The sequence below is a fragment of the Peromyscus maniculatus genome, chromosome 3 (assembly GCF_049852395.1).
Source record: "Peromyscus maniculatus bairdii isolate BWxNUB_F1_BW_parent chromosome 3, HU_Pman_BW_mat_3.1, whole genome shotgun sequence".
Taxonomy (NCBI): Eukaryota; Metazoa; Chordata; class Mammalia; order Rodentia; family Cricetidae; genus Peromyscus; species Peromyscus maniculatus.
The window spans coordinates 151,638,021-151,657,287 of record NC_134854.1 but is presented as its reverse complement, the minus strand read 5'-3'; the positions used below and the strand labels follow the sequence as shown (position 1 = coordinate 151,657,287).

The 19,267-nt window shown below is 43.6% G+C and overlaps 1 protein-coding gene and 1 long non-coding RNA gene across 6 annotated transcripts in view; one reads left to right on the top strand and one right to left on the bottom strand.

Annotated features, from left to right (window-relative positions):
* LOC143272128 (uncharacterized) overlaps positions 1 to 16,600 on the top strand; it is a 50,992-nt gene extending 34,392 nt beyond the window's left edge. Inside the window, exons 1-4 of one of the 5 annotated variants that reach the window (XR_013049560.1) lie at positions 6,817 to 7,068; positions 13,799 to 13,905; positions 14,155 to 14,248; positions 15,533 to 16,600. This is a non-coding gene — a long non-coding RNA (uncharacterized LOC143272128). Of the gene's footprint in view, positions 1 to 6,816; positions 7,101 to 8,793; positions 8,929 to 10,511; positions 13,692 to 13,798; positions 13,906 to 14,154; positions 14,249 to 15,532 lie in introns of those variants that run through there. The other 4 variants (XR_013049559.1, XR_013049561.1, XR_013049558.1 and 1 more) reach the window with 4 other exon arrangements.
* On the bottom strand, positions 37 to 8,810 carry LOC102921613 (C-type lectin domain family 2 member D11-like). Its single transcript, XM_006996404.4, has 5 exons — positions 8,682 to 8,810; positions 5,117 to 5,242; positions 3,517 to 3,692; positions 2,826 to 2,932; positions 37 to 1,939 (listed from the first exon to the last, which is right to left on the bottom strand). Exons 1-5 carry the CDS (start codon positions 8,755 to 8,757, stop codon positions 1,795 to 1,797), a joined length of 630 nt encoding a protein of 209 aa, XP_006996466.4. The 5' UTR covers positions 8,758 to 8,810; the 3' UTR covers positions 37 to 1,794.
* Positions 16,601 to 19,267: the final 2,667 nt, after the last annotated feature.

Sequence of the window (19,267 nt, the reverse complement as noted above, 5' to 3'; positions counted from 1 at the left end):
TTTGCATTTTAAAACTTACAAAAACTAGCCAGGCAGTGGTAGCACACACCTTTAATCTCAGCACTTGAAAGGCAGAGGCAGGCGGATCTCTGTGAGTTTGAGGTAAGACTGGTCTACACAAAGAGTTTAGGAGATACATGCTACATTTGCAAAGCTTACCAAGAAGCGTCAATAAAAAAAAAATGGAGGAAGAAGAGAAGGCTGGAGAGATGGCTCAGCAGTTAAGAGCACTTGTTGTTTTTGCAGAAGACCTGGGTTTCATTCCCAGTACCTATGTGCCCACTCACATCAGTCTATAACTCTCTGCCAGCTCTGGCAGTGTGCATGTATACATACACACACACACATATAAATAAATATACATGAAAGAAATAGATATAAAAGTGTTTTTTGAACAGAACAAGAGGGAGAGGAAGGGATGAAGAGATCAAGAGATGCTATGTAACCTGGTATTTCATCCTTTTTGGGACTCATCAGTACAGTGTAGCTACTCTATAAAGACTTTGAATATGTTGTTTTTAGGGCCCAATAATATGCACACTATCAAGAGATTAATTATTGAATGCTGGATGAGTTTAACTAACTGCCATTTGATGTGAAGTAAATCCAATCAAATGGGGAAACTAAAAATGGCATTTGTTTACAAGATGTACTTAAAACTGTATAATTGAAAGCTAAAGTTGAGAAACATTTTGACAATATCTCTATTGTTTTAAATTGCAGAGTATAAAGTAAATATTAGTTTTAAATACTTTTTAAATTCTTCTGTATGTTGGAATGAATTTTGAAAAGAATGTATTGTGTGTTGTTCCCCTCCTCCCCCAAATTATGGGATGCTGCAAATGGATTCTCATCTTCCCTATCATTGTTAAAGCATTCCCATACTTTCAGTCCTCACTTGTGAATCTGTGACCCTCCTTTTTCAACCCATAAGTAGCTGGGATTACAGGTGTGTGTCACAACACCAGCCGGCCATTCTGCTTTTCTTTTCTTTTTTCCAAAACAGGGTGTCTCTGTGTAGCCTTGGCTGTCCTAGAACTCACTTTGTAGACCAAGCTGGCCTCGAACTCACAGAGATCTACTTGCCTTTGCTTCCTCAGTGCTGGGACTAAAGGCATATGCCACCACTTCCTGATGCTTTTCATTATGAAATTCCAAGGGCAAGTGCACTTTGGGGAACTCATTTTGGTGGCCTGACATTTGTGTGGCTGGCTCTGTCTGTGGGCCCCTGTCAGTGGGAAAAGGTTTATACCTGATGCATGAACTGGCTTTTTGGAGCCTACCCACTAAGATTGGGATACCTCATTCAGCCTTGATGCAGAGGGGAGGAGCTTGGCCCTGCCTCAACTTGATGTGCCAGACCTTGTGGATGCTCCATGCCTTACTTTCTCTAAGGAGCTGATGGGGGGTGGCGTGGGGGAGGTGGAGGGGAAGCAGGAGGGGAGGGAGGGGGAACTGTGGTTGATATGTAAAATGAAAAAAAAGTAAAATAAAATGATATATCTAAAATAAATAAACAAATAAATTCAAAAGGTGGACGGTCTACACAAAAACTTCATATCATAAAAGTGGGGTTCACTAACATTAATTGTACTTTAGGCTTAAGATATGAGTGTCAACACCTATTTTAGACTCATCTATGTTCTTCTAAACTCCTGTGTGTACAGTTCTCCAAGATGGGTTTCATTTGTGATGCGGAGAAATATTAACAGTTCCTTTTGATAACAATGTTGGCAAATAGGTGACAGAGTAGCAACTGTAGATACCAGGTTACTAAGCATCTCTTAGGAAAGACTAGAAAGAAGAAAAAGGGATTCGGCACTGAAGTGTATAGCTGTTGGGCTTGCTACAGATCCATCTCCTGTCTGCATAGACCCGGGCACTGCTGATGCCATTGTTGTTCAGGTAAGCATGTTCTTCCACTCCTCGGACGGGAACCCTGAAATTAAACCCAAAACAGTAAATCTGTAGAGCGCAGAACTGCATTCGCCCCCTGCAATGAAATCTTGCCTGTCTCCACTGCTTGTAATATGAATCAAAGGAAGGCAGAGCCCAGGAGGAATCATCTGCACGAGATTTACACCTAGTGACTTTTACATTCTCAGGGTTTGATTCGAACACCACACCTTTGTCATTCGCCCATGTTGAACCCTGAACTGTGTGTACAAAGCATTGGACTGGTGCTTGCTGCCACGTTCAAATAAACTACAGCCATGGGTGGCCTCACAGAGGATGATTTTCAATTCTGTTTTGAAGCATTTTACATATGGGGAAACCCACTTCTTAGTAAATTGCTGAAAGGGCTTTAATGATGGGCAAGACTGGGTCTGTGATCTACCATTCCAGTATAATGGCTCCGTTCAAAACAGCTATGCTCACATCCAAGAACTGTCTTGGGTGCGCTCTGATACCAAGACGTCAGAGGAGGTTTCCGATGTTCTTAGAGTCTCTGCTTCTGTGAACTGGTGTAGCCATGCACACAGTAGACTGATGAGCCTCAGGCTAGCACTTCTGCAGTGGATTTCTGAGGTTTCAGAGCCCTCATAGACCATCTGAGATTCTGTCTACATTCCAAACAGGGCATTTATCAACAACAAAAATGTTTAAATTGGTGAAGGAGCAGACAAGAGCTACCTCATATGCCATCATCATGATAAAGATTTTGAATAAAATCACACTAAGTAAAGGTTTTAAAAATGATGCCGAATATACCTCCGAGGCAGTACCATTGGCTTCACATGCCACAGCCTTCATCTTTCATAACCACAGCTCACACAAACACAACACATGAACACGGTAGAAGGAAAACTGGTTTTAAAACATACGAGCTGTTATATTCAGTGTTGTCTGTCCATCTCCAAGGGGGCTCTGGTGAGTTCCTGCGCAGGCCAATCCAGTAGTCAAAAGTCCCTTTGTATCTCATCAGGAAATTCTGTCATAAAACATGCAAAGCGAATATACGTGTGTCTCTGTTTCAGATGACCCTTGAGTGTCCCCACCCTACGGCTTCCTTTAGATGACAGAAGGGTGTAACTGAGGGACACAGACTTGGGAGCTATAATAGCCCTCAGTTCTCAGTGGATCCAGTTGACAGCTATAATTCATAAGTACCTCATTTGAGTTAAAGTACTGATTTTAATGGCAGATCCCTCCGTGGCTGGGGTAGTTTCTGGTTAAGCATCTCCTTGCTGTTATTAACAGTTATCACCTTCAGGATGCAACATATGGTGGCTTGGAGCAAAATGCTCATGAGACCATCAGGTATCTCAGTAAAATGGCATATCTGGGATTCCAGATTGACTATGAGCACTACATGAGAGAATGTTTCTTGAATGTCTGTCTCAGGGCTCCAATCAGAAGTGTCACCATCAGCAAATGACACACACTCACATGTTCCCCATGTGTCCATCTGTGTGGGGTGGGATCTTTCCTCGTGCCTCATCTTTAACCACTCTACCTCAAGGCAATACACATTCAACAGAACAAACAACAAACCAATTCCCGGTCCTTTCTTACCAGCTCCTCCAGGCTGTCAAATCGAGCTAGCTGGGCCTCCCGTTCCATGCAGAAGGTCTGGCTGAATGTCCAATTATTTGTATTTTCAGAAAAATAAAAACATTTACTCCCAAATCCAATCCAATCTCTTGGGCAAACAGCATAGGTATTTTTGATTGAGACCTGTTCTTTCTTTACTAGAATTTGGACAATAAAACGAATTATAACAAGAATTGGCATAGCCTACTAAGCTCAGCTGTGAGGTATGAATTTGACTGTCGTTTTCCTAACTGATCTGTGGAAATTCTCTCCTTAACATGATGGTACTTTATCTAAAAACATCCCATCTAGGGGCTGTGCCCCAATCTCTCTGGGTGCTCACAGAAAATAGAGCTCCCAGGAAGTGAATTTCTATATCATCACTTTTTTGTGCTTTATGATTATTCACTGCAGTAGGAGTTGCTAGAGCAACAAGCACTCTGTATGGACACCGACTTTGACAGTCAGACTGATAATTGAGGTAACAGGAGGACTATTGGGAAGGTTGTATACACAGTGTGGATGTGTTGACTAAGGGATTGTTCATATCTTGGAATACATTGCTGGCTTGTTAGAGAGCACAGTCTGCCATAGCCTAGCACCTTTCTCTACAAGCTCAACAATATAGAACTCCCTCGCCCTCCAACAGAACTTCCTGCTCTCTACCTGACCTTGTCTGGAGGATGTCCCAGGGCCTGGAGGACTGACCTTGTCTGAAAGCTGTCTCTAAAACCAGATGGCTGATTCCTCTTTAGCTTGACCCTTGATACAGATCCCTGCTAAGAAGATTTATGCTAGTTCTGCTATAGGACCCTACTGCCACATGCCAAGCCTTGTGATAGTAGAATGCCACTTAACACAAATTAGGGTTTGTCCCCAGGCTCCCCAATCCTATATATTCCTTATACTCTGGAATAAGTTGAGCTGATTCCCCCAAGTCTGTCTCTGGGAGGCCTCCCTTCATCCATGCCCATGGGCTGCATACAAAACTTTCTGTCACCTCTTCTCCATCTTTCCCTTCTCAACCTGATGGCCAACAGGCTGAGAGGGAAAGAGGCCACCCCACAGATGCTGACAGTACAAGACATCTAACACTATTCTGAAGAGTGTGGTACTAAAATCCTTTAATTGATCACTTCAAAAACCTTTCATTGAATACTTTCAAAATACAGTTGAACATGGTAACTAAAACCATGGGTAATGGCGAGAGGTGCTGTATCTTCCTGGCCATATTACTCTTCTCTGTCCTTATACTTCCTTAAGGTTCCTCCTTTAGGTATTGCTCTCCTTGTTCTCCACCTTGAATAGTTCCCCCAGGTGGACATATGTCTCCTGCATCTGTCTAGAGGTTGCTGAATGCCATCTTCCCATGGATGCTGAGCCTGGCCTCCAGTGTACACCACAGCCTGTGCTGTTCCTTCACTGCATCTTCCTGCTAGACCCAAGTTCCCAGAGAACAGGAATTTCCAGTGAGTTTTCTCCCCAGCCCTCCCCACAGTGCCTGGCTCACAGTAGTCAGTAAGTCTAAGTGACAATGTGGATGTGGACAGAACGCTGCAGAATCTGGAGATGAGTCACTCACCTGACAATGCAACCGACAGTGCAATTACAGCTGCAGTGAGCAAGGCGATCACTGTATAGCAGCAGTAGAGCTTAGCAGGGGACTCTGGGGAGATGATCCTGAGACATTTTCCTTGGAGGTTTTTACCTGAAAACATAAGTATGAGAGTATCAATCTCAAGAACCTTTTAGGGAAAAAGATAAATTTGCCCAGAATCATCTGTAGGTCTGGCTTGTACTCCCCTGTTGCAAATGCCCTCCGTGGGAGGTCTTGGTTCATAAATGATGTCCTTGGCTTACAGAAGACTGGAGGAAAGGGAAACAGAATTGTTGCCTTCCAGTTATTGAACTAAAAGCCAATAAAGGAGCAAGAAATAGAAAGAGTGAAGATTAGGATAAAAAAGAATCAACAACAAAAACCACCCATTGTTCTAGTTCCATAAGAACAGACTGGCTAGGACTGAGGGATCAACAAGAGACTGGAGAGCTGGCTGAGAAGTTAAGAACAGTTTTTGTTCTTCTAGAGGACCCAAGTTTGGCTCCCAGCTCCTACATGCAGCAGCTCATGACTGCCTGTGTATCTCCTGCTCCAGTCAAAGAGACAGACATGTTGGTACACTTGTGCATTTCCAGTGTTAAAGAGGCAGAAGCTGGAGAGTCAGGAGTTTAAGGCCACCCTTGACTACATAAGGAGGTTGAGGCCAACCTGGACTACATAAGGATCAGTTTCAAAGAACCTAGTAAATAAATAAATTAATAAACACACACATAAATTTAATGGAACATATTGACATAATTAATGGGTGAAATATGGGAGCATTTTAACAAGTTTGTCAAAATTGTGTGGAAAAAAATTATTAGTCCAAAATAACAAAAGCTCTCAGCAAGTTAGAAATTGAAGGAACTCTTCCCAACACATTTATGGATATAGGGCATTTCAAAGAAATAAATAAGGCATTTATTTATTGTATTCATTTTAAACTTATTTTTACTTTATGCATATGTCTGCATATATGTCTATGTTGCAGAATATTTGTACACCGAGAGGTGTCTTTGCTAAGGGACATTCTGTTGGTTTAATAAAGAGCTGAATGGCCAATAGCTATTTAGGAGAGATAGGTAGGATTTCTGAGGAGAGAAAGAAAGAGAAGAAGAAATCAAGATGCCAACAAAACGCTGAGAGAGTTGGACATACAGAACGAAGGAAAGGTAAAAAGCTACAAGGCAAAACATAGATTAATAGAAATGAGTAAACTTAAGTAAAAAGAGCTAGTTAAAAACAAGCCTAAGCTAATGCCAAGCTTTCACAATTAATAAGAAGACTCTATGTCATTATTTGGGAGCTGGAGGAACGAAGAAAGACTCGTTACATGTCTGAGCATGGTGTGCATGCTTGATCTACAAGGAGACCAGAAAAGGATGTTGGAACTGGAATTACAGACAGTTGTGAAGGTACTAGGAGCTAAACCTGGGTCCTCTGTAAGAGCAGCCAATGCTTTTAAGGATGTGCCATCTCTTTCCAGGACAAGATAACTTTCAAATTGCATGAAAATGCAAAAGAAGTAGTCTTGTTGAGCAGTTTAGAAAAAAAAAAGCCAAATTTGCAGAAATGACACCACCTAATCACAGAGCGACAGAAACATAGACGGTTTTGGCAAGTACGGTTTTGGCAAAAGTATAGATGCATAAACCACAAGAACGGACAAAAAACAAAACAAAACAACTTGAGAAACAAGTCAAACATGTGGGCCTGACATTTAACTGAGATGGACATATTGGGGAGATGAGGTTTGATGGAGGAATGTCTTTCTGTATGCTGCGAATAGGTGTTGCTCTGATTGGTTGATAAGTAAAGCCATTTGGCCTATGGCAAGGCAGCTTAGAGGTAGGCGGGAAATTCAAAGAGCGAGCCAAGAAGAAGGCGCAGAGAGACTTCAGCGAGACGCCCAAGGAGCAACATGTGATGGGACGCAGGTAAAGCCACGGAACATTTTGATATATAAAAGGTAATTTTTTCCCTTCCACTGAATTCCAACAGGATTTCATAGCAGACATTTTCTTATACGTTATTAACAGCAAGATTTACTGAGAATCCTCTGTATTTACAGCGGTATAACATCTGATACTGTCTTCTTCATTTTGATACATAAATGGTAAATTTTTTTTCTTCCACCTTTCTCATAGTGTATACACATGTATCTCCTTCTAAATTCAAATGCCTCCCACAGCACAGTTAGAACATAAATTTCACATCTTTATTAGGAAGCAATATTAGAAATGATCTCTCAGAAAACAAACAAATGAAATATTGCTGATCTGATTTTTAGCTTTATTTAAAAGAAAAAAAAAAAAAGCCAGGTGGTGGTGGCTCAAGCCTTTAATCCCAGCACTCAGGAGGCAGAGGTAGGCTGGCAGATCTCTGAGTTTGAGGTCAGCCTGGTCTACAGAGTGAGGTCCAGAACAGCCAGGGCTACACAGAGAAACCCTGTCTTGAAAGAAAAAAGAGTTCCTTCACTCACAGAACCAGTTATGGTTCCAACAGAGTAGAGTTTCAAATGCCTTCAGTTACACAACAGCTGCCCTTCGGGCCGGAGCTCCACATTAGCAGTTCCCATTGGCTAAGTATCTGGTTTCAAAAGTCAACCCTGCTGGGGCAAAGGGAGCAGGAATTATCAGCCAGCTTGGGATATAGTATGAGACTTTCTCAAAGAATCAATCATCAACAGCAGACTGTAGCAGCAACATCAATAGTTAATATTAATAATAACAGTAATAATTTCAGTTAGAAGAATACTTGGTGTAAGTAATAAGCGTTAACATTTGTCATGAATTTTGTATTTTGGTAAATATCAGTCTTGTTTTCTCAAAATCCAATATTCTTTCCCTAAATGAAAAAAAATAAGGTTAAGCAACAGGGAAGAAGGAAAAAGAATGAAATATAATGAAACATAGACATTTTCAAAATGCAAGAAAACACCATCTTGCTTCCTTTCTGAAGATTGAAGTAGAAAATCCTATTATATTCTCTCTCCATAATTTACAATGAGTTCAAAATGCAAAGGATTTAGTCCTGGGTGGGGTCAGCGTCTCGCCCCCTGCCTCCTCCTTGCATTCCTTTTTTTCTTTACAGTGCATCTGCAAAACAAAAACCCCAGCTTCCCAGGCAACTTCTGTCATTATGCACTTTGCGAAGCTATTGTTTGAATTGCCTTTGCTATGAGACCTGTAGAGCAGGCGTGTTCCACAGGGACTTGGTTCAATTCACCGGAGTGTGTTTTACCAGAGCCCAGGGAAAACAGTGCACTAGAAAGATAAGTACAAAGAAAAAAAGCCGTGGCGCCGGCTTTTGTAAGGTAATCCACTGCTCATTTCTCTTGTGCGAGAACTATTTAAGTATTATATGCTCCAATGGAATAACTAATGTAACAACCTCTTAGCTCAAGTCCTCTCTGCATTTTCTGGTTCTGCAGCGAACCACTGTAACAGGCTTGAGGTTCAGCTCCTCTGCCCTCCCCGGTCCGGTCCCGTCCCTGGCGAAGCACCTCTCCGCTCTCGTAGTGCGGTTCAAATATGCATTAAATACATACCCTCCTTCAGTCGGTCTGTGGTACTGAGCATGCCCACAGAAGCCTCTGCAGTCTCTGTAGTCTCTGCAGTACACATCTCGGAACCTAGACACTGTTCCAGCCACAGGAAGATAGAAACTTAGCAGCTGAGAGGAAGAAAAATACCGTTCAGGGACAGTTGGCCCCGCCTGGGTGCTATCGCAGTTCCTTCCTCCTTCTGAACTACCAGTCCTTCCGCGTGCTATCCACACAGTGATCTTTTGGATAGGTGAGAGCCCCATGTTGCTACAAGTCTGAGTTTTGAGACTATCGCTTAAGAAGGGGCACCAGGTGAAGGGTTCACAACACGGTCACATTTACTAGGGGGATCTCTGTCCCCTCTCCTCTCTGCTCCTTCCTCCCGTCGGCTCCCCTCTCCCCCTCCCCCCCTTTTGTGTCTCTCTGTCTCTCTGTCTCTCTGTCTCTCTCTCTCTCTCTCTCTCTCTCTCTCTCTCTCTCTCTCTCTCTCTCTCTCTCTCTCTCTCTTCTCTCTCTCTCTCTCCCCTCTCCCCCCCCCCCAATAAAGCTTTAAAAGGTAACCATGGCTATGATTGTTTTAATCAGCACACTGCTCCGACGGTATGGTCGCTGTGGGGGGCGACCAGCCACGAGGGGCAGCGCCTCGGCATAACGACCAGCCACGAGGGGCAACACGCCAGGGCATAACTAACACCAGGGCCAGGTCAGAGGATTCTGTGTGCTAAGGATCCAGAGACTGAATCTCTAAGAGACAGAGTCGGGACGGAGAGAGCTGAAGTGAACACACTTCTCGCCTCTCTGGGAATAAGAGATCATTTATTCTGAAGCCAATTATGAGAGACCAGGACCCAGGACCATGGATTCAGGCTGTCTCATACGACAGGCTCCAATCTGGAGATGTTTTTGTTGGTGGTGTGGGGACAGATACCTCCTCCCACTGCCACCCTCAGCAGTGCAAGAAATGCCTCTACCTTTTTAATGCTGCGTCCTTTTAACACAGTTGTTCATGCTGTGGTGACCCCAACCATAAAATTATTTCATTGCTACTGTAATTTTGTTATTGTTATGAATCAGAATGCAAATATTGATATGCAGGATATGTGCCCCCCCTTGAAATGGCCGTTCGACCCCCCAAAGGGGTCACAACCCACAGGTTGAGAATCTCTGCTCTAGATTTTCAGGGATCTTTGACTCAAGCCAAACCTAGGTTCATAGCTTTGGTGCCAAAAAGAATTTCAGGACCAGACAGTTTATGAAGCAGAGTTGGAGTTTTTCTAAGATTTATTTGTATTATATTTAATTATATGTATGTGAGTGGGACTGGCTATGGGTCTGTGCCTGTGAGTGCAGGTGCCTCCAGGGGTCAGAAGAGAGCGTCACAGTGCTCCAGAGATGGAATAGCAGGCTTGAAGAGTTTGGATTTCAAATGCAGATACCCCAGAAATGTAGCAACGGAATATCATATTCCTCAAGAATAAGAAATTTAGCATTATTTTTATCATTTAGAAACATATGCCAAGGAAAATTGTAAACATCTCAGAAAAATTTTAAAATAAAAATATTTGGGTGATGGGTATGGTAGTACATGATGTTGATCCTATAACTGGGGGGTCTATGACAGGTGGATCTCTATGAGTTCATGGCTAGCCTGGTCTACATAGGGAGCTCCAGGCCAGCCAAGGTTAAGTTAAAAAAAAAATACTAAAAATTTAATATATTAATTATATAAAATATAATATATAATCAATACAGTAGTGTAAAATATTAAATATAAATGTATACTATCAAAATATGAGTTAATAGATGCAGTCAGAGAGGTTCTGAACACAGTTATTTGGGGTACTCAACTGTCAATGTAGTTGGAGATGTGTGTCACCCAGATTTTCTGATGTCCAAATATATTGCAGGATATTTGTTTACACTGTGTGAAAATGTGTCTGTGTTTTGCCTCACCTGCCTAAGGCACCTGAACAGCCAATAGCTAGGTGGGAGAGAATAGTCAGGATTTCTGGGGAGAGAGAGGAACGCTGAGAGCAAGAAAGGAGGAGATGCCAGCGAGATGAGGAGGGAGTTGGACACACAGAATGGTGAAGAGGTAAAAAGCCACGTGGTAGAATGAAGATTGATAGAAATGGGTTAAGTTGTAAGAGCTAGTTGGGAACAAGCCTAAGCTAAAGGCCAGACTTTCATAATTAATAATAAGTCTCTATGTCATTATTGGGAGCTGGTGGTTCCAAAAGGAAGTCTGACAAGAAAGTCTGTTCACAAGCAGTTATTTCCTCAGACATCAGCACAAGTTGGAGGTACAAAACAAGAACATAAGAGGTTATCTCCTGAGGTTTTAGAGCACAGGAGGTATTAAAAGTAACCCGACACCATCTTTTTCTCTAGGCTGAAGGCAATCTTTGATTGGTGTCTTTAACTAATGAAGTTGCCTGGTTTTGGTCCTCCTTCATTTCTTCATCTTCAGGAACTCATGATGGAAAGACTCTGTAACCAATTTGACTCTTTAGTCATAATTCTTGTCCTTTTGGCTGTGAATCTAGCCATTCACGGACAAGTCATTTCTCCAACCCGTAGTTCTAAGGGCGTCGCAAGGTAGGTGCCATTGTAATGAGCAAACAGATGATGGAGGAATGGGAGACAGAGAAACAGAACGATTCATGTGCTGTGGAAAGAGGCAGATCTGCAGAAGTGAAGATGGTGAGGAATGAGGACCCAAGGGGGTCCAGCCCCTCGATAGTCCCCTCCCAGGGTCCGGGAAGAATCTGCAACCAGCTGATAATTAATCTTTGGGGATAGGAAATGAATCTACACACACGAAATTCTTTAGTCTACACACTTTATTCTTATGAGTCAGTTCTCTCTCTACATAGCTTCTATTCTGCTCTCATGTGTAGCTTCCTTCTTGCCTGATTTCTCTCTACATTTATCTGTGGTCCCCTCTAAGTTTCATCTTAATTCCTTCGTCTAGTTCTGCCCCATCTAGGTTCTCATCCATCTAGTTCCTTCCCATCTCAGCTCCTCTCCCATCTCCTTTCTCACCTTGTTCTTCCCCTTTTGGCTCTTCCTCATCTTCCATCTTGTTCCTCTAGTACTCTCTTCTAGCCCTTCAATCTAGTTCTTCCCCATCCAAGTTCTCTTTTTGCCTCTCTCTCTCCTCCTCTGGTCTCCTTATTCTCTTTGTTCTCCTCAAGAATCCCCAAGAATCCAGTTATAACCCCAAGCAATAGCAATCCTCTGGCAGAACAAGGTCACCAGGCTTGAATTCTTACGGGGTCATAAAGGCAAGTAAGAATTTTCCTCAGGTGGTGACCACCAGGCTTTCTTTTACAACCTAAAATGGGAGTGGTAAAAGAGGAGGTCTACTGAGTGCTAATGACCGGTTAGTATGTCAAAATGGGATCTATGTGCTCAGTCTGCATTCCTAGAAGTGGTTAGGTAAGAAGTTAGGGGTCTAATAGTAAGGTTGTATAAGAAAGGAGGGTCTCACCCTATAAGAAATAACGCTATCTGCCTGACCTAGGAGACAGGTGTTGTTTCCTTTGGTCTTGGGTGCCTGATAGACATTTTAGTTAAATACACTGTTAGGAGTTCTTGGAAGCATACAAGAAAATCATTTTAGGAACCAGCTAATATATATGATATATATATCCAGAACCATGCTGATCTGAGTGGCCTATGCTGTCATCAGAGGACATGACAGCATCCAAGCCTGAGCTACTGTCAAAGGCCATGTCTGGGTCCATGGCCCTACAGTAGCCAGGGTCTGTGTTGATGTCCACAACTTCAGTAACCACTGAATGCCTGGGGTCTAGTCACCCACCTGGTGCCATGCTGGTGTCTGAGAGCCATGCTGATCTGAGTAGCATGTACTACCACTGAGGCCATGCCCTGGATATGACTGAGGACCATGTCTGAGTTTGTGGCTCTACCACAGCCAGGATCTGTGTTGATGTTCACGGCTTCTGTTAATACGAAGGCCATGCAAATACGTGGGGTCTGGGCAGTTACCTGAGGCCAGTGGAGGGTCTGAGGGTCACGCTGGAGCTTGGGGCCATATAGATCTGAGTGGCCTGCGCTGACACCTAAGGCAATGGTGACATCCCAGCCGAGGACCATCTAGGTCCGTAGCCCTACTGCAGCCAGGGTCTGTGTTGATGTCCGTGGCTCCTGATACCACCGAAGGCCATGCCAACTCCAGGGGTCTGGGCTGCCACCTGGATTGGTGTCTGGGGGCCATGCTGCCACAGGGGCCATGCTTATCTGAGTGGCCTGAGCTGCTACTTGGTGCCATGGTGACATCTGAGCCTGAGCTGTTGTTGAGGACCATGTCTGGGTCTGTGGTCTTACCACAGCCAGAGTCTGTTTTGATGTCCGTGGCCCAAGTTGCCACCAAAGGCCACACAGATGCCCAGGGTCTAGGCTGCCATCTGTGGCCGTGCTGGTGTCTGGGGAGTGTGCCACCACCAAAGTCGTGCCTATCACCCAGGGTCATGGTGTCATCCAGGCCAGGGCTGCTGCCAAGGGCCACGTCTGGGTTTGTGATCCTGCTGCAACTGGAGTCTTTGTTGATATCCATGGTCCATGTTACCACAGTGAGTAATAGGAACCATACATGTTGAAATCTGAGGGCCATGCTGAGCCGGTCCCTCCCTTCACTGGCCCTAGGGTAGCTGGCCCTACAACTTTCTGGACACTACAGTAGGGGCGCTGACCCAGCTCCTCATGGGAGAGCTGGCCCCTACACTTTGAAGAGTGGCCCCACCCCTCACCAAGGGTGTGGGAGAGCTGGCCCTGATGTTGTGGGCATAGGAGAGCTGGCTCTGCCCCCAGCCTGAGGGGGGAAGTGGTCCCAGTAGCCCAGACTGACCAGCTCAGCTACTACCCAGACCCACATCCTGGGCCTTGGGTTGGCTCACCCTAACATCTACCCCATCTATTTCTTGCTGGATTGCATGAAGAAGGGACTGGTCCTGCGGAGAGATCGCCTCAGGATCTCCATGACTCAGGGTATCAATAGCAGGAAATCCGAAAGGAATTTTTGTGAGGGTCCAGTGATGATAGAGTGCTAGAGGCCTTGAACCAGACCAATGACTCATTGCAATGAACTTTTGCAGGTGTGGCTGACTGGACAAATGGGTAGAACGCCTGACTTACCACAGCTCCCAATGCCACTCGAACAAATGAAGAGGTGTTGGAGAGATGGGAAAGATGGAGGAGCAAGGTAGGTTTTTGTTGTTGTTGTTCGTTTGCTTTGTTTTTAATTCATTTGGGCAAAGTTTTTTTTTTTTTCAGGGGAGGGATGCTGCAGTGGTGAGGGATAGATATGGAGGGACAGAGAGGTGATTGGGATTGGGGTGCATGATGTGAAATCCCCAAGGAATCAATAAATAATTGTTATAAAAAGTATAAGTACATAACATCTTAAGATCTTTTTATTTAGGTTTATTTATTCTTATTTTGTATATATGAGTGTTTTACCTGCATGTGGGCACCACATGCATGCCTGATGCCTGAGGAGACCAGAAGAGGTGTTGGACGGCCCCAAACTGGAGTTACTGGCAGTTGTGAGTTGACACGTGGGTGGTGGGAATAGAACCTTGGTCTACTGCAAGAACCACAAGTGCTCTTAACCACTGAGCTGTCTCTCCAGGCCTGTACATAAATTTTAGAAGTAATATTGAAGGAGCAGCAGTTAGATATATTTCAAATAGGCAAACAGATAGGAAAAGGAGCCATAACTAAGTAATAAGAAGGTCACCTTCCAAGATGGCAGCTTCTTCCTCATCCTCTTGACCTGATACAAAAGCCTGGCAGCTTAAAATAAAGGCCTGGAAGGTTTTTAATCTGGGCAGTAGCTTATCTCGTTCTCCATAAACCCACCTAACAACTTCAAATGCTGATGCCTCTCCCTGCCTCACTCTGTCCACCCACTTCTGCCTCTCATCTTTCTCCCCCTTCTATTCTCTCCCTCTCTCCCTCTGTCCTTCTTTCTCCCCCTTTCTATTTCTTTCCCTCTCTCCCTTCTCCTTCCTCCCTGATCCCCCTGCCTTCCACTCCCCCTCTCTTCCAAACTCCATATCATAAAATCCTGCTGGAACAGGGCCAGTGTCCTTGGCAGCCAGGATGGCGCCATCTGGACATTGACTTTCTGTTTACTGGTTTACTTTGTGTTTAGTTTCTCTTCAGAGCTCTCTGACTTAGAAATGAAACTGTTAACAAAAGCAGACCTTACTAAGGCCCCGAGGACTTTCAACCCTCCCCTAGCTGGAGGCCTCTTTCTATAACCTCTGAACTCTGAGCCAGAGATAATAGACCTCTTCCTGCATCAGAGTGTAGCCTGGCCCAGTGATAATAAGGACAGAGTGTGCCTGGCCAGGGAGGATAAGGACAGAATGTAGCCTGGTGCAGGGATGAGAAGGGACTGAACTCTAGCCCAGGGATAAGGACCTCTGGTATTCCTCTTATCCCAGGCCTGCAGCAGTTCTGGGAGTCAGGAAGCCCAGGACAGGCATAAGCAGAGCCAGACTCCTGGCCTGGGTTAGGGAGACATATCACTGGAAGCCCAGGGATGCTTAGGCAGTGAGGCTAGTTTGTGTGGCAAAGTGGACACCAGTGCTTGTCCATCTTTCCAGACTCATAGAAGTCACATTGCCAGGAATCAGACTGGCTCAGGTTCATAACAGAGCCAATATTTATTCCTACACTGAGCATGTGTGCTTCTCACTATAGGATGTTGACCTTAGGGAAATGGATCCAGGAAGGACAACAAATCTAAAAAGTCTCGGTACTTTCCACTCAATTTTCCTGTGATGCTGGAACTACTCTTAAATTCTACCTTTTTTTTTAAGGCATGAAGACTTTGTGTGATATCGAAATCGCTGGAATTTTAGGTCTCCAGGCACGTCAGAGGTTCTATTCTTGAGCAGGAGTTTTCCCTTAAAGGGCCTCGACAGTGTAACAAGTTCAGAAATGAGTGCAGTTTGTCTACCCTGACTCTGAGGAGCTGGAAGAAAGCAGTGATGTTAAGAGCCAACTTTAGCCGGGTGGTGGTGGCGGCGGCGGCGGCTGCAGTGCACGCCTTTAATCCCAGCATTTGGGAGGCAGAGCCAGGCGGAGTTCTGTGAGTTCGAGGCCAGCCTGGTCTACAGAGTGAGATCCAGGACAGGCACCAAAACTACACCGAGAAACCCTGTCTTGAAAAACAAACAAACAAACAAACAAAGAGCCAACTTTATTCCTTGAAAAACATATTGTATTGTACAATAAATAATTATATCTAATAGCCATATTTACCTATTTGATACATTGGCGAGTTACCCATTGACCCATTAAAAATTAGTTTACTTACTATGGTGGGGGGGACATCCACGCCACAGCATATGTCAGAGGTCATGTGGTCACAGGAGCCAGTTCTCTACTGCTTCCTTAGGTTCCTGGGATCAAGGTCAGGTGGTTAGGCTTATGTGGCAAAAGCTTTAAAGCCCTGAACCATCTCCCTTGCCCATGTCTTTTTTAAAAAATAAAATGGTAACTCAGTTATATTTTCTGCCTTGGTTACAGTTTCGGAAGAAAGCTGCCTACTCTTTATTTACTATATGCAAATACAGTAGCGAGTGTTTCTTTATGATTTATTAGGAACTTTCAACTTCTGACTACAAATTACTTTTTTGGAACTAGGACTTTCTGGCCTGGAGAGATGGTGGCTCAGCAGTTAGGTGAATTTATCAGAGTTCTATCACCAGGCCCCACACTGGGTAACTCATGACTGCCTGTAACATCAGTCCCAGAGGATCTGTTACCATGCGCACATGCACATAAATCTGAAAGGAAGAAAGAAAGAAAGAAAGAAAGAAAGAAAGAAAGAAAGAAAGAAAGAAAGAAAGAAAGAAAGAAAGAAAGAAAGAAAGAAAGAAAGAAGGAGGAGGAAGGAAGGAAGGAAGGAGGAAGGAAATAGGACTCCCCCCAAACTCCCCATTCAGGCAGAGTCCTGGAGTTTTGAGGGTTTAGGGTTTTGCTTGCTTGGTTTTTGTTTTGAGGCAGCCTCGGGATTTGAAACAGACCAACTGCTTCATCCAGCCAAGGACTTTTCATGCTCTTTGTGTTTCCTTTCTCTGAAGAGCTTGTGGCAAAAGAGAAATAAAAGCTTAAGCAATGAGGAATCTGGATCTCTAACTAATTCTAAATACCCTTCCAAAAATGGGAAGGAGTGGTTGAGGCTGAGAACAACATTACAGGATTTTTTTCCTGTTTTTGTTTTTTTTCCTTCCTCTTTGAAATTCCAAAGGATAAGAGTCAGCAGTTAGACTGCATTACCCTGCATGCTGACTTTGCTTCACTAGGAAGCAACAGCCAGGCCCTGCCTATTATCTGTAATCAGGGGCAGGGCAGGGGGAGAAAGAAAGAAAAAAGAAAAAGAAATAATAAAGTACCTAGCACAGGTTGACCCATCCTGGAACCATGTTCAATATCTTGTGCTCTGTAGGTAAGGATAAAGACATGTAACTTCCTTAATTATTATTTTGTTTTTTAAGACAGGTTCTCTCACTGAATCTGGAGCTCACAGGTTAAGCTAGGCTAATTGGCCAGCAAATCCCAAGGGTCCACCAGTCTCTGCCTTCCTGGGACTGAGTTTCCAAGCTCATGTCACCAGGCCCAGCTTTCTTATGTCAGTTCTGAAGAATGTGATTCATGGCCTCACACTTATGTGGCAAGCACTTCAATGATGGGGCCATCTCCCCAGGCCCTGAAGATGATGTTTAGGAAAAACATACAGAATATGTTCATTGCCTTTGGAATGAAATAGTTGTACACAAAAGCCGTGAGAAACTGTTTCAAGAATGGCCCCATTCTCCATTCCTGATTGCCAACTTGGTGAACGGATCATAAAATTTGTGTGAAAAGTGACATCTTAATGTGAAGTGCTAGGTAGTGATGGGGTTGTCATAATAGGGCTCCTTAAAGAATAAACAGTTGTAGGACAAGGAGGTAACACACCTGTAATCCCAGCACTGGGGAGGTAGGTGCCAGAGGATAACAACTTGGGCTACGGAAGGCATTTTCTCAAAACAAAACAAAACAAAACAAAAACCAAGAAAACAAAATGATAAAAATATCACTGGGTTTCATTGATCTGCTTATAGTAACACACACAGCTGTTGGGGGCACAGAGGTTCTTGAGCTCACGGATAAGCACTAGGGGAACCAGGAATGTTAAAGATCCAGGCTTTTCTCTTCAAAGGAAGAGATGTATAACCTGTATTCTACCCGGAATTCTGGAAAGGGATGTGACTGATAACCTGGTGACCTCTGTGCTATCCATAGGGCCAGTCCACACCTGGCTTCCCTGAAATCTTCCTCCTTAGACCCTTGTCTTGAGGAAGTAAAAAGAACTCATCCTTGTGGGATATGTCACATGTACTTTACAAATGGGAGCAAATGTGGTTAATAGCCTAGGGGACCTCTATGCTACCTGTATGACCATGTCCACACTAAGTCATCCCCCAGACCCTTAAGATGTGACATGCAGTCAATACATAGAACCCATCTTTATGGAAGAAGTCACAGTGCTTTTCGAAGAGGTTCAGTGTAGTCATACCATAAGCTTTATTGTGCACACGGGATTGAGTCAATTGCCACCAGGAAACCTCCTCCTAAAACTGTGTTGTGTTTAAACATGCCTTAAACAATTTTCCTGCTGTTAGATTCTAGAAGTCTGAACCAACACTGGCTACTGAGTCATGCTGAACCAGATCTTCTTCCTTCACATGGATTTTGGCCAGGGTGGTCACAGAGAACCCACTCTTCGTTTCGCTAATAATCATGATCAGAGCAGTCACAATTTGTTCATGTCTATTTCTCTTAAAATAATCTTACTTGAGGCATACTCCTTAAGCAAAGAGCCCAGAGATGTTAAAGTTGACAAAACATTGAAAGCAAATATTTGAATTTTAAATGGCAAGTTGACATTTCTCTGACAACCAAACCAGAATCCACATCACTGAAGAGAAAACGGACCAGTAAGTCAACAGCAGACAATGTTGAATTATCACAGCTGTGTACTGGGTGTGAGCTATGGGAAATGGGACACACCAATTGCTGAGTCAAAATAAGGTTATTTTCTCAGCGTCAGTCCACGAATAAAAAGCTGAAATCCACTTACCTAATTTGTGTCAATGTAGTGAAAATTAATCACATAAAAATCACAATAAAAGCTGCTAGAAATGGATATCAATGAGTTTTTGGACATGCAATTTAGCATGTCACCTTTGTACCACTTTAATATTATTTAAAAAATAAAAACCCAACCCTGCTGAGAAATCTCACAATGTCTTCTTTCACTCTCTAGAGTGTATATCATTGAAGCCACCTAATTTATGGAAGACATTGAAATGAAGTGTACACTGGAGGGATGGGCTCTATGAAAGATGGGCCCGCAGTTAAAGGCTAAGAGTATGTGAAGAGATTAAAAAAAAAAACATTAAAGGCCCCTTTAAAAAGGATATGGAAACCTACTACTGTAGAAGCACATGTATGTATATATGTATGTTTATGTGTGCTATATATTTTTGAAATATTTTATTAAA